Source organism: Synchiropus splendidus, chromosome 16 (assembly GCF_027744825.2).
Source record: "Synchiropus splendidus isolate RoL2022-P1 chromosome 16, RoL_Sspl_1.0, whole genome shotgun sequence".
NCBI lineage: Eukaryota > Metazoa > Chordata > Actinopteri > Syngnathiformes > Callionymidae > Synchiropus > Synchiropus splendidus.
In genome coordinates this window covers 19,622,814-19,637,105 of record NC_071349.1, presented here as the reverse complement: position 1 = coordinate 19,637,105, position 14,292 = coordinate 19,622,814, and the positions used below count along the sequence as shown (strand labels likewise).

The following is a 14,292-nucleotide window of genomic DNA, read 5'->3' as shown; positions in this document are numbered from 1 at the left end:
TCCATCGCTCTGAACAGACAGGTCCACAGAGATCAGACCCTTCAGGACAACAGTGCAGAAGCAGTGAGCGTCCAGCCGGGCCGGGTGCGGGGAGCGAGGCAGCGCCTCCGCTGACGGCGCCGGCTGCCTGTTCAGGTGCTGCTCATCTGGCCGGGGTTTGGCCGGCTGCCTGGGGAGAAAGAAAACAAATGCTGGTCTGCTTCCCCGAGCGCGGCTCCCCACCAGGCGGCCCTCGCAGCAGGATGTTTGGGTTAGAAAATGACTGGGCTGCTCCCTCGGCCCCACTCTCTAATTGCCCCGAGGGTCATTACCTTGTCTCCTTTCCTCTGCTGAAGAAACACGCAGCAGAAGTGTTATTTTACCCAGCCAGAAATCCACTGCCATAACCACTGGTAAGGCTGAACAATAAATAGACGTGAAGTGATGGCAATGTGTCGGGCGGACGTGCACCCTCTTGTTGATGCAGCCCGCGAAACCAGACAATTAAAAATTCATAAAGAATTTACAGAGACAATATTAACTTAAGTAATCACAATAGAAACATGGGGAAACCACAGAGGCCTGCGCTCCGTCACGTTTCCGCTCCTGCGTCCACTCAAGCCCTGAGCAGGCCCTCAGCGGAGGGGGAGGCGGAGCAGAGGAGGGCCCCGGGCTGGGGACGCGCGCTCCCACGGGGCCAATACATCAACGCTCCCAGCGTCATTACGGAACACACCCAGGAGTGCAGCAACTCAGGAAGCCCAGGAGCACCAGCCACGCTCTCACAGGGCTTCGTCTTGTGCGGTACAGCCACGGAGGGAAGCGTGCGACCGCCAACCGTGGCGTCGCATGTGAGAGGAAGGCGACGCAGAATCAGGGAGGGGACATCAGAAATCTCTGCATCCAGCTGGGTTGGTGCTGAGGCCGGCACGTTTCAAGCTGGTCCGCCTCATTGACGGCAGCTTTCATTAGAGTCACAGCCGCAGGACCCTTGTTTGCATGACCCTCGCTCGGAGCCTTGGAAGTGAGGCCCTCCAGTCTCAGTCTCTCTTCAGGTTCTGACGACGACTCTGCCAGCTCAGACCCGCGAGCGCTTCTTCCAGATGAAAAGTGAGCCCAAACCAGCAGGTCAACTGCTGATGCTGAGCTGCCACAGGGGGGCGACTGTGGGACCAATCGTTCTGAACACAGACAGGCTGATGACACACAGCTCCATGTTTCTTGGTCTCCTGAAGACCTCAGTCAACTCCAGAATCTTTTTATATCTGTCATGAAAACATGGATGCAGGGAACTTTCTTCGCATCAATCCAAGCCAGAATGGAGCTTTTATGCATCCTACCCACTTTTCAAACCATGAAACTGCATCTTGTTTCATACTCAAAACAATGTCTTTCCACTCAGCTTGGGATCATCCAAGTAAAGCCGTCTCCATCCCATCAAAGTCCAGCTTTGGGTCTGGACCGGTCTTGAGCTTTGGTCTCACATAAGCCGACTTGATGACAGCGTGGGCTCCCCTGTTCCCGCACGACTTGATATGACTCCGGGGAGACCCGCTCTGGTCCTCACAGAAGCAGCAGTTATTCTTGGACTTCACGTCCGCCGACGTCGAGGCGGAAACAGACGGCGTCTTGTGTGTTCCACTGCATCATGAGGGGGGAATCTGATGGACAAAGCATCTGTCTGAGCGTGCGATGACGGAGGCCCGCGCCGCTCATGACTCAGGATCCCCCCTGCTGGACTAGTGTGGGCTGGCATCCTAGCGTGAGCTGTGTTCTGGAACACACAGCCCAGTCCTGATGTGGATGTTGGAGTGAAACAACATCAGAGCGCTGGAGCCTTTTCAGAGCCGGCGAGCGCAGCGTAAGTCATTCCTACCGATACCTGTGGCAAACTGGACACAGATGTTGAGGGATCAGCTCGTATTTTCTGAGCCGTCCCGTCCGCTCTGACTGAGCCGGTGCGGTGAGGGAGCCGCCGGTCATTCATCTCGGTCACGCATTCAAATCCGCAGACCTTTGTTTTACGGCTGTGAACCCAACTCACGTCTGAGGCGGGTGGACAAATAACAACACGGCTCTCTCCTGCCCTCTAGTCGCTCGGAATGACTTGGCTCAGGCAGATTCAAACCAGACATGACGGCAGGACAATTTAATCCCCATCGAACAGCGGCGCAGTAAATTAATGTAAAAATTAGATTAGCCTTCCACTTGTGTTCTTGCCTTTTCCCCCCAGAAAAACTCATATCCACAGATGTTGCGCTGTGTGAGCTTTCATCAGAAATTAAATTCAAAATAGACGACAGAGGTTTTCGGGCCTTGCATCGGCGGATGACTTGAAATCACGTGGCGGCCGTGAAACCCTTCAGCGGACCCGGCGCACATGTGGCTGACGGCGCTGCGATGCGACGGAGTGATAGAGAAATGGCAAATTCCAAACATGACCTTTCTGTCAGCAGAGTTTCCCATGAGCATCTTTTTCCTCGCCGCCTGCCCGTGTCCTTCTGCCTCCCGCTCCCCGCCATGTTTTGGCCCGGGCCACCCTGCACGGGAGGGACGGCAAATTGGCCCGCGAGCACAACAAATTACCGCTCTTCATCTGGACGGAGTGATCCGCCTTGAGCCAGCCCGACTCAGGACTGAAAGGAGGGGCAGCAGTGCAGTTTTTGGCGGGGATTACGGTAAGGACCTGTGTTGTAGGCTTCCAGCTCATCCAGACAATCGCACACATCCGCTCGCACACCAGCGCCGAGAGAAAGCCATGTAATTCAGCGGTTAGCCTTTGTTTCTTTGGCAGTGCTTATTATGTTTATTTATATGTCGCTGCTTCAAGAAAGAAGCCATGATTTCTGTATGTGACTTTTTGGGGCGCAATTGGAGGGAAAAAAAAAGCAGGGCTTTCTGAGGCTCAAGAAAATTACAAAACAGTGAGAGAGTGAGTCGGAGAAAATGTACATGTCTGTGTTGTTTACATTGAACTGCGGCTACTTGCTCAGCAAAAACATGTCATTGATGTCGGAGGAAACAAACGTCACATTTGCTGCTTGGTTTTAATTGGGTAAATGTGCTGATGTCGCCGCTGTATAGCCACAGAAGCTACGTAGCGCTACGTATTGAAAAAGACACAAAACAACTTTGTTAAAATGTAAAGTAAAACAAAATAATCATGGTTAAAGAATGTTGCTGCTGTATGCTAGCGTGACGTTTGTACAATCACATCAACTGATCAGGTGTAGTTTTAGGACATTGTTTCATTGACTGAGTGTTTGTTTTGGCTCCTTCATCTGTCCAGCGTCTGCTGCTCGTCTGTTTAAGGTTCTTCCTGATTTAACTAGGATCAGCCTTGGCGCAGCAACATTAAAAAATAGTTTGATTGGTGTCAGAGGAAACAAAGGCTTGGTGTTAACCGAGTAAATGTGCTGATGTCGCCGCCGCATTGCTGCAATAGCCTCAGTAGCATCTAACGCTAACTCTGACATAGCTTCTAGAACAGACTAGTAAATTCATATCATGTAATAGGTGGCTTAGAAAGTAGCGATACACAGAGACCACGTGAGCATCAACCAAAGCAAAGCACAGTTTTTGTATTTTAACTGTCGCTGTTAGTTAGTTAATGTGAACGTGTTATCGCATCTGAAATAGCGCAAATTTAAATGTAGTGACTGTTGTATGACATTGAAAGTAGCTCGGACATGAGTAGTGTGAACAATAAAAGTAGTCATGAGGATGCTCACAAGTGCTAAAACAGAATAACTCCAACAGCGTGGCACAGATTAGCAGCACACGGGGGATCAAAGATATCAAAATATATATTTATAAAAATGCTAAATAAATGTCAAATATGCATGCAAGAAAAAAAAATATATATAAAATCTGCTGGCCGTCTGTAACTAGGACGTTGTGACGTCACAGCCTGTTCTTCACACGCGTCAACTACCAAAACAAATATGGCGGAGATGGAGATCCGACCAGCTGCGTCTTCACTGGAGACTATAGTTTGGACTGTAGTTTCAATACGTGTTTAACCAAATCCCCGGAAACACTGCGCCGTACAACACAAATGCAACACTCTGATCAAGCACTTGGACAACAAATGCGCCGCTTCGTGTCGCGAGACACACGGCGCCCAGCAGAAGTTCTTCACTGAGCTAGCTGCGCCGCAGCTTTAGCGAGCGGCTGAAAGAACGGTTGCCAGTAGAGGCACTTTTCATCCGGATGTTTGTTGTTGAACTGATCTGTTTTTGTTAGTAAGTTTTTGTTTTTGTCGATTCAGCAGTGTGTAATATTGTTTTTATGGTTTAAGCAAAAATAATGTTTCCAGCCTCTCTGTATGTAATTCTGTCTTGCAACACAGGTGGGAGCGGATCATGACCAGACGTCGTGGATGAAGTGGTTTTGAATTAAATACTAATAATAAAAAAAGACATTTTGAATCGAATTCTGGCCCCAAAAATGGCACTGGCCCCTGACTGGTTACGTAACAAAGTGAAAGCGGACTGTCCCTAACGCACCTGGATTGTCTTTCCCGGCCAAATTGTAGGTTATTGTAAGACGGCGAGGCGTCGTAATTGGGACCGGGAGTGTTTACGTGCTCGGCAGCTCGCCGGCCCACACGTCTGACCTGCTACCAACTGCGGCTACAAGCTGCAGGCCACAAGGTTAAATGCCCCATTCAGGACTTTTCAACACAGGTGTCAGCGTCCATGAGGAAGAAGGTGGAGGAGGATAAACAGAAGTGGCTCCTCTCAGCCTGGTATTATTCATAAGCGCCCGCCGCATGGCAGCGTGAGACGGACGTCGCTCTGCTGCGGCCAAAGCAAATATAGAGCCAGGGAACAAACAAGAATGAGAGGAGCTGGGCGCCGCGTCTCTGTTCCCGGCAGCCATTTAGCACTTGAATGCGCTTGCATGCAGAAGTAAACAAACAAACAGGGCTCATTTTGTGGCAGCAGAGCGCAGCACGGTCGCGGACGCCTGCTCCACACGGACACACAGGCCAGACGTGTAGAGGAGCACACGCCACTCCAGGGGCAGCAGAGCGGCGCGCGCTCAGAGGCCCAGCGACACCAGGACAGCAGCAGCACAGCTGTCAGCAGTCGGACATGAGAGCGCAGGAAAACACCCCGGCTGTAGTGTCATCTACTGGAAAACAACACGGAAAATATCTTGCCTGCGCATATATACAATATAATAACTAATGCTTTTTTTATTTTATTTTTTGGTTTTTTTGAAGTGCTGAGAGTGTCATCTATTGGAAATTGACACGTAAAATATCTTGCCTACACATATTACAATATAATAAGTAATGCTTTTTTATTTTATTTTATTTTATTTATTTTTTTTAAACCTGACGTGTTGCAACAAATGAAAATTATATTCCAGTGAAAATGCCGATATAGTTGGGTGAAACAACTCTAGCGCTCAACAGTCACGCAGGAAAACAGCTTGATACAAGTGTTTTACAATGGAAAAGCCTCAAAAACAGCTTGAATATTATTGTTCAAATATAAAGTGAAACAAGAAAAAAGCTGTTGTGACTACATGCTAACATCTAATGAGTGTGTGTGTGTGTGTGTACTTGTATATGTGGGGACCAATTTCTGACAAAACACTATGTTTGTGGTGACCTTTTGTCGGTCCCCACAGGTCCACGTCTCAATTTGAGGATGAAGACTTCAAAATAACTGGGTTCCAGTCTGGCTCAGAGTCCTGGCCCAGGTTTTGGAGGGAGAGGCTGGGGAAAGGGTGACGGCCAGGAGAAGCGTGTGTGTGTGTGTGAGTTAATCCTGAAGGCCCCACACACGGAAAAAGTCGCACAACTTTCGCTCTCTTCGCAGGTCAGCTCTCTGTTTGCCCCTCGACTACTTAGTCTAAGTGCTCCATTATGCTTGGCTGGAGCAGCCGCCGCCGCCGCGGTGTGCTGCACCAGCAACACCACGGTTCCTCAGCCACTGAGCTCGCTCGACAGCGAAACACACCCCAGACTGCCTCTCCACACAACAAGGCAAGAGCGTTTCAGCGCGCGTTTGTGGCGCGACGCTACACAACACAGCAGCTCTGGCGTGAACCAGGCCGCGTCCTGCTTTGAATGATGGTTTCCCTGAACAAGAGTCCGCACAAAGCTTTCGCTATCAGCCGATGGTGAGCGTCCTCACACTCCAACTGCATAAATATTGTTCCAACACTGGGAGGCAGCTCTGACGTGAGATCACTGCCAGTAACTCACCGACAACTTCGACCACCGCTCCGCTGATGGGTAGCACACGTGCACTTTACAGCTGTGGCAGATGACATGAACGTCACCGTTAAAAATAGTGAATAAAAACTAGACTTCAGAAAGGGGATCGTGTTCTGGCTGTGGTCACCTGATCAACAAGCAGCGCCTCTGACGGCACGGTTTGGAGTCTGTGGTCAGAAAAAGCCGCTTTGCCTCGTGATGCGTGTTGAGCTCCATGACATTGTCCTGTTTTTTTAACAAGCGTGTCTTCTACAGCGCTCGGCTCACACTGTACCATCAGGACAGCGTCCTTCCTTCAAACCAAACCAGAGGCAGACAGTTTGGTTACTCAGGTGCGGCAGGACAGTAGCTGAAACTCTGCAGTACACCATGTTACGGCGGAGAAAGTGCCACGATGCTAATGTGCTAAACAAACGCCACAGTAGCAACTATGGATCCAGAGCTCTTCAAGAGCTAATGTGTGAGTCACAGTGTGACAATAGCTTGACTGCGACAGTAGTACCGGCGCTACGATAGCGTGAGTGCTACAGTTGAATTTGGGATCTGGGTAAGTTGTAACAGCCTCAACATTCTGTGTCATAGTGGTCAAACAAGGCGGAAGCAATGACATCATATAAGTTGTTTTTTATGTTTTTAGTCATATTTACGTTTCTGTATTCTTTCTTTTTAGTATTATTTTTATTTTATTGTTCCATTAATTGTATGTATTTATTACATTTATATTATATATAATTATACTATTTACTTTTTCTTTATTTCACACTTTTATTTCATTTATTTATATCATTTCCTATCAACACTATTGTCGCTAATTCAACAGTTCATGAGAAACATTGAGAATTTACTCGCAATATCGTTTTGTCAACGCAGGAGTTGCTTTGGTTCCGATGACTCAACTGTCGGACAAATATCATTAGTTTCCATTCCATTCAAGTGGTTTGATTTGGAAGTCAGTCAGGCTTCACAAGACACCGACAAGTCACTGACACGCGTGACAGGCGCGCGAAGACGCCGTTGATTTGGGTGACGTGTGTCGCCTGTCTGGAGCGGGACCTGCGCGAGTCACGGTGGTGTTGTGTCGCGTGTGGTGTTATTGTGTTTGAACCGTGAGCTTCGCTCCACTGAGGCTCGTGAGCGCAGCCGTAATTCAGCGTCACGCGCGTGACTCACGGACCAGAACACGAGGATTTGTTTTTACCGCGCATTAATATTTCTGTATGAAAAAGACCTACTGTTGTTTCTAAAGTCACTTTATTAGAAAATAATGGCGGTTCCACCAGGATTCAATTCAACCAGTGCTGTGAGACGCTTCCACTTTCCGCCGTTATCTGACCGTGCGTGAAGAGCCGCGCTGACCGTCTGTGCGCGTCACCGCTGCCGCGCCACCGTCAGGCCTCGAGGCTTATTATTATTATTAATAATAATAATAATAATCTGACGGAAACCATTTCAGCATTTTGGATTTATAAATAAAAAGTCTGAAATTAATGAATTCGTGACAAACTTGTTGTGAAAGTTGTGATCCATCATCATGAATCATAACGCTTTTACTTCACGCATTTATTAAGAAAAAAAAAGATTATTAATTGCCCTTTCATTTTTACAGCCTCACAGTTTTTTATTTAATTGAATTATTATTATTACATTTTATTTTTGGGTGCATTAAAAATAATATTTAGTATTGAGATTTTTTTTTTACATTTTAACATTAAATTATTCAATAACTTTATTAATTTTATTTTATTGATCCAGGTACGTTTTTATTACGGAATTACTATTTTTCGTATAAAATGTTACATATAAAACAAACTAATAAATTGTTAATTTTCACACAAAGAAGTACATTTGAAATAATTCTAATCATGATAATCATGATAATAATAATCATGATAATAATAATAATAATAATTTGTACGTATCTTGCAGTGTGTAATAGATTTGAAAGGACATTAATTCATCACAAACACGTTTTATTTGATCTCAGCGGCTCGTTTCGTGTCCAGATGAAACGAAAGCGATAACGGGCTCACACGTAAAAGCAAAAGCAGTGATTTATGGCATCGTGTTTGAACGTTACAGCTACAGCCTTGAAGCGTGAAGTGCAGGAGAGACAGATGTGTTCGTCCTTCAGCGCCATGGAGGCTCGTTTCGCCCGGACGGCTGTCCGTCAAGGATGGAGCACAGATCCGACCGAACCCCTCCGCGCCACAGAAGAGGTGGAAGCAGAGAGTCCTCCTGGCCCCCGGACAGACAGACAGACAGACAGACAGACAGACGGGGGATGGAAAAGGCCCGGGAGGAGCTGGATCCAGAGCCCACTTCAAGCATGAGGTCAGCCAAACATCTGCCTCCAACATGTCCACCGGGAGCTCCATCAAAGCTGCTCTAGATCCCGCGCCGCTCTCTCTGGAGCGGGGTCCGGAGGCCGCTGTGTGTCGGGGAACCCCTGCAGGGACCCCCCCCCCCCCCCCCCAACTTCCCCCCTTCATTTAGCTAAGTGGCTGTATTTGCTCTTCAGCGGCTGATTTCTGGTTCCGAACCAATGGAATCCGGGCCGCGAGGTCCTGACAGCGTCTGGGGAGCGGAGCGCGGTGATCACAGGCCTAGTGGCGTCACGCTCCATTTGGCGCGGAGGGATCGATTTACCGCGCCAGTTTAGTGAGGAAATCACGGCGGGGTCCGAGAAAACATCACGGCACCGGATCCAGTTACACTCCCATTAAAGCGCTTCAAGGACTGAGACTGCAGAGCTGCGTCCAGGAGAAACAACAGTGACTCCGATGCTCGGCACACACCAGTCAGGAGTGGGAAGTGGGAAACGGACCTCACCGCCACAGGAAGTGGGGAGCGGAAGCTTAGCATCTGCTGCCCCCGCGTGGAGGAACGGTGCAGGTGCAGCAACCGTTTGTTGCACCGGGACACTGACGCTCAAGCGGAGCTCAAGACAACTGACTCTCTGGTCCCTAAACTGTGGCCCGGGGGCCTTTTATGACCCGGCTCACTTCTCATTTCTGATCTTCTCCTTCACAGCCAAGAGCAACCTCAGGTCTCCAAAGCATAGTGGCGACAGAAGGTCACTCCCGTCGTTTCCAACCCTCTCATTTTGAGAGCCTCAGCTGTTGCAGTGCAATATGGGACTTATAGCACCAGTGGCTGGACTGTCCTGACTCTGACGTTATGAGGCGAGTGACAAGTGTGACGCACCCGCTGCTCACCATTTACCAAGCGTCAGTTTCACTGCCAGACAGTGAGCTGGACAACATGTCTTAAAATGCTTGACACAATGTGCGATAGTGTTTTACCAAAAACCGCTATGGTGAACGACATCAGACGCTAATATATAAGTATATAAGTAATAAGCAATATATAAGTAAACGAAGGAGGAGGCAAAATAAAAATCCATAAACTGTTACTATGACTGCTAAAAAGTTACTATTGACACAGCAAATGAATAAATATGGACGAATTAATAAATTTCAACTGGATATGTCAGATTACTTTTTGCTTTGAAATTCGCTTCAAAACAACGGTGAAACAACAGCAACGACGATTAAAACAAACAAACCCAAAACGGTCGTTGGCGCTGCTGATGCCATCCAGCAACGCAACCACGCCGCCATCTAGTGGTGAGAGCTGCGACCTGCCGCTGCAGTTCAAAACACCGTTTACAGTAGTCCAGTATATCAGTGTTCAGCGCTTCGAAAGGATCAAACACGGAACATGAGACACGTAAATGATAATATGACAATAAAAACAATGAGCATTTATGGCCAGTAGATAAAAGTGGAGGTCAGTGTCAGGTGACAGAGGCCTCACAGGCTTCTCACGTCTGCAAAGTCTTCATGCTGATCCATGGAAGGATGTGCAACCGCACAGCCGCTACAGCAGCTGCTCACTGACGGCTTCACCGGTGACACACGCTGTGCCCACTGCTGGAGACATATTCACTCAGCAGCATGTTCAGCTGTTTGAGAATGAAGTGAGAGTCACTCCGCCTGTTGACACATGGAGCTGAGGTTCCCTCGCTGCAGCAGAGAGGCAGAACTATCCTGTCAGCCCTTCTGTATCAGGACAGCAGGGGAAGCCAGGCAGGAAACTGAGGTCCAGGCACGGGAGATGGGAACATGATGACGCTGGTGATTCACACAGCGAGCTGCTGCGATTGCAAGGCTCTACAGGGAGAAATCACATGACGCCGCTGCAGAGGCGTGAAGTCGACATCTGGACTCCATAAGCTTCCTCCAGCATATGCTGAGCTTCTCCGATTCTAGCTAAACAAACAGAGTTATGTAAGGCAGAGACACCCAGGAGAGGCAGGTGAGGAGGACGAGAGCTTCTCACCGCACGCCACTGAAAACCCCTCACAAGCACATGCCAGTCCAAAGGACACTGACGGGAGGTCAAACATGGGCCTTTCTCACTGTTGGACTCTTCTGAACCAGGAGGAAGTTATGGCAAAAATAACTCATGGTTTTCGCTGTATTTTTGAGACTAGTTTCCGCTCAGTGCAAACAAACCACTTCTGTGCGTGGAACAGTCTTAAAAGCAGGAAAAAAAGCACACGACGTGCAAAGAGCACAAAGAAAACCAAAGGTAAACAACAACACTGCGCTCTGGCAGCAGTAAAGATGGCTTCCGTTCATAAAACATCAGTGTTTGCTTTTCAGCAAAGGATCGGATGAAAATGCAAACTGGACTGTTCTGTCCAACTGCGCTTCACTGTCCAACAAAGACACATTTGAGGCTCAGAAACATTCCAACTATGTGGTCTCCACACGTCCGGCCAAAAGGGTCTCTGGGACTTTTCTTCCCTCTGCTGCTGCTGCTGCTGCTGCTGCTGCTCCCTCTGCTTTTTGAGTTACGCAATCGCAAGACTTTGGGAGGAAACAGATGCTTTTTTATGCGACGGAGGGGAGTTGAGCCAGTGAGGGAGCGAGAGCCTTCCCTGCCGCTCCCTTCCTGTGCAGTCTTCACCTGGTGTCTCAGCGAGACACGGACGGACTTGACTGCATGGTGGAACAAGCGGTTTCAAATGAACTGCACTGACCACACGCTCTCTGTTTGACCTTGAACTCTTGGCTCCGCCCACATGGTGACGACGCCAGAGTCAACATCCAAGCGGAACATACCGTCCACTGACTGGAGGAGGAGTCAGAGTCACCAACCATTCAAGGGACGGGGCCGAAAAACGGAGCCCTTTCAAGCGTCAATGCTCCGAATACAGGTCAAGGTTTTGTTGGACGAGTTGCAGCTGCCAAATATTTGTTGAGTGTAGTTTGGAAAATTAATTTCTAACAACAAGCATTCAAGCAAACTCAATAACGTATTCATTATTCCAGCCATTTTTTAGTTTCACAGGACGTTGAGTCATCATCAGCAGCAATAAAGATAAGCAAAACCTCAATTCGGAAGAAAATGATTAGCAGTTGTTTAACATGAAATGTTTGCAGAGCAGTGTTACTACTTGATACATGAATATGATGCGAATGACCTGACATTTGGGACAATCATTCATAAATAAACATTACGGAAGGATCAATGCTGCAGCCTCAACTATAAAATGGTTGGAAAGTGTGTTCCAGAACGCATAGTTGTAAACATAAAATTCGCCCTGAGCAACTTTAAACACAGACTAACGACAGCCGTTGTTTCGCGGCGTAAACATCAAACCACCGACGCAGATGTGCGGCCGTTTGGGTTCAGCTTGGCGCATGCGCAGCGAGTCCCGGACGGTCCCGACACCGCATGCGGAAGTCCATGTGAGAGGGAGGACTACTATCTCGCGCGTGCTCTCTGGCTTCGGAACCCAGACCTGGTGAATTGTGAAAACAGCGCCAGGTCGCAGACGCCGTCAGAGTTCGAGCCGCGCTTCGCGTCCGAGTCCCGAACGACTCGGACGCGAAGCGCGGCGGCTCCACGCGGCTTCGGCCGTCGCGCGGCGTGGAGTCAGCGTGTCGCTCAGGGAAAGTTGTGGCTCCTACCTGCGGATCCTCCCGCGATGATCTGGTGAGACGCTTCCCGGACCATGCTCCGCGGCTGCTGCGCTGCCATTGTGGCGAGGCTGTGGACGCAAACACATCAAAGTCAGCGCCTGACGTGTCGCTCGCGAAGCGTGTCACGCCGCCAAAACAACCTGGTTGATGAGTGAGAGATCGGCGGGTCCGGGTCGGAGTGGAGGTGCTGACACGGTGAAGAAGAAGAAGAGGAGGAGGAGGAAGAGGAGGGGGCGAGGCAGCAGCGGTATCAGTCCGACTGGACTCCACCAGTGTGGAATCAATTACCGAGCGGCTGTTGGCTCCAGTTGAACCTCGTGTTGCGTCACACTGCCTCTCACTCACGCACGCACGCGCGCGCGTTCCAACGTTGCAAAAAGCGTGTCAACCGAGACCCTGGCGAACAAATCAGTACACAAACGTTGTGCAGACTGACCCCATCAAACATGCTTCAAACAGCGGTGAAGGTTGTCCTTCACTCTTTCATGCACGTGACCCCCCTGACCTCCGCACCACCATCTCAGAATCACTGTTCAAGTCAATTCCAATGGTTCCACTGAAGAGTGGAGGTTGTACAGTGCTGTGCTGCACGGTCAACATTAATCCACAGGCTGTTGTCAGATGATCCGCCACATGAAGGACTCACCTTCACCCAGTCTTTTGAGTGACTCTCCTGTCAGGAGAAACTGTGGTTCACTCATCTCTCAACGAAAACAGCCACCTCTGACATCCAAACGCTCGAAAACCCCTGATGCAGGACGGTGTGACATCATCAGCAGGCGACAGCACGAGTGTGACATCATCAGCAGGCGACAGAGCGAGTGTGACATCATCAGCAGGCCACAGAGCGAGTGTGACATCATCAGCAGGCCACAGCGCAAGTGTGAGTCGCAAATCATTGATGTAGACGTCTCCTCGCTGTAGCTGAAGCTTCATTTTATCAGGGAAAATTCCCCACGTGCAACAGCATAGTACTACGCCCCGTGCTGCTGGACCCCTGAGCCTGAAGTTTGACACCGTATGGACAGGATGGTTCTGTCTATGTTCTTTGCACACATGAACAATAGTGATGGGCTGATGAGGCTTCATGAAACAGTGGCCTCATTGTCCGAGGCCAGTAGGTGACACAATGATGGGAGATTTCATTGTGTCAAGGATTTGAGTGCCATCTAGAGGACAGTGTTTCATGACGCCTCATAACCCCGTCACTAAGGAACAAAGCACCCAGATAGCAAAACCTTGAACTTTCTCGACCTGAAGTCCTCATGACTTCAGAGCTCTGTTTAAAAAGGTTGACCTCTGACCTGGAGGTCATGACCCTCTCTGTACCCAGCCATGTCCTGAATCAGGAAAGACACACCGTCCATTCTGGCTAGTGATGAGGCTTCATGAAGCAGTGGCCTCATTTCCAGGGCTCAGTAGGTGGCGCTCTTGGTTTAAAAATGATGAGGAGTTTCATTGAAATGATTATTAAGCTACTGAGCTCTGAAAGCGAGGTCACTGTTTTTCACTCTCCAGTAGATTGAGAACTTTGTTTCAACAACCATTTGATCAGGTATGTTTCGATGGAGCTGCGACACAGGCAGATCCTCTGTCCAACTTCTGTAACTGTAGAAGCCCCTCACAAGCTCCGCCCCCACAGCGGCCGATGGGGCCCGACGTAAACACATACGAGCCTCTAACACGAACCAGATGGTCGAGCCACATTATGCAATGGGCAGCTCCAGTTTACGGAGTGTGTGAGCCACATGAGCGACCTCCCGCTCCTGGTGGAGTCATGTGACCCAGAAGACAAAGACGTGGAGACGTTGTTGTGTTCTCCCGGTCACGACTGGATCTGCTGACGCCTCAGACTGACTCAAAACTCTGTGCAGAAAGTGTCTTTTCCTTTTGATAGAAAGATGAAATTGTTCTCATGTCATACAATAGTCCACTATTGAGCGGGAAACTATGGCGCAATAGAGGGTCAACCAGCAGTTACTATGGCAACTAAGACCCCATAAGTTTGAGATGTTTATTGATGAATTTATGGTTTTAGATCATCCAATATCAGACGTGTTCTGTCATGCTTCACACTCAACTCCG

At 49.0% G+C, this 14,292-nt stretch overlaps 1 protein-coding gene across 1 annotated transcript in view; it reads right to left on the bottom strand.

Moving 5' to 3' along the window:
* Positions 1-12,515, bottom strand: part of slc25a21 (solute carrier family 25 member 21) — an 81,892-nt gene extending 69,377 nt beyond the window's left edge. The window contains exons 1-2 of the mRNA XM_053844868.1: positions 12,348-12,515; positions 12,196-12,275 (exon numbers count right to left, since the gene is read on the bottom strand). Coding sequence (XP_053700843.1) covers positions 12,196-12,265 — 70 coding nt within the window. The 5' untranslated portion in view covers positions 12,266-12,275; positions 12,348-12,515. The remainder of the gene's footprint in view (positions 1-12,195; positions 12,276-12,347) is intronic.
* Positions 12,516-14,292: the final 1,777 nt, after the last annotated feature.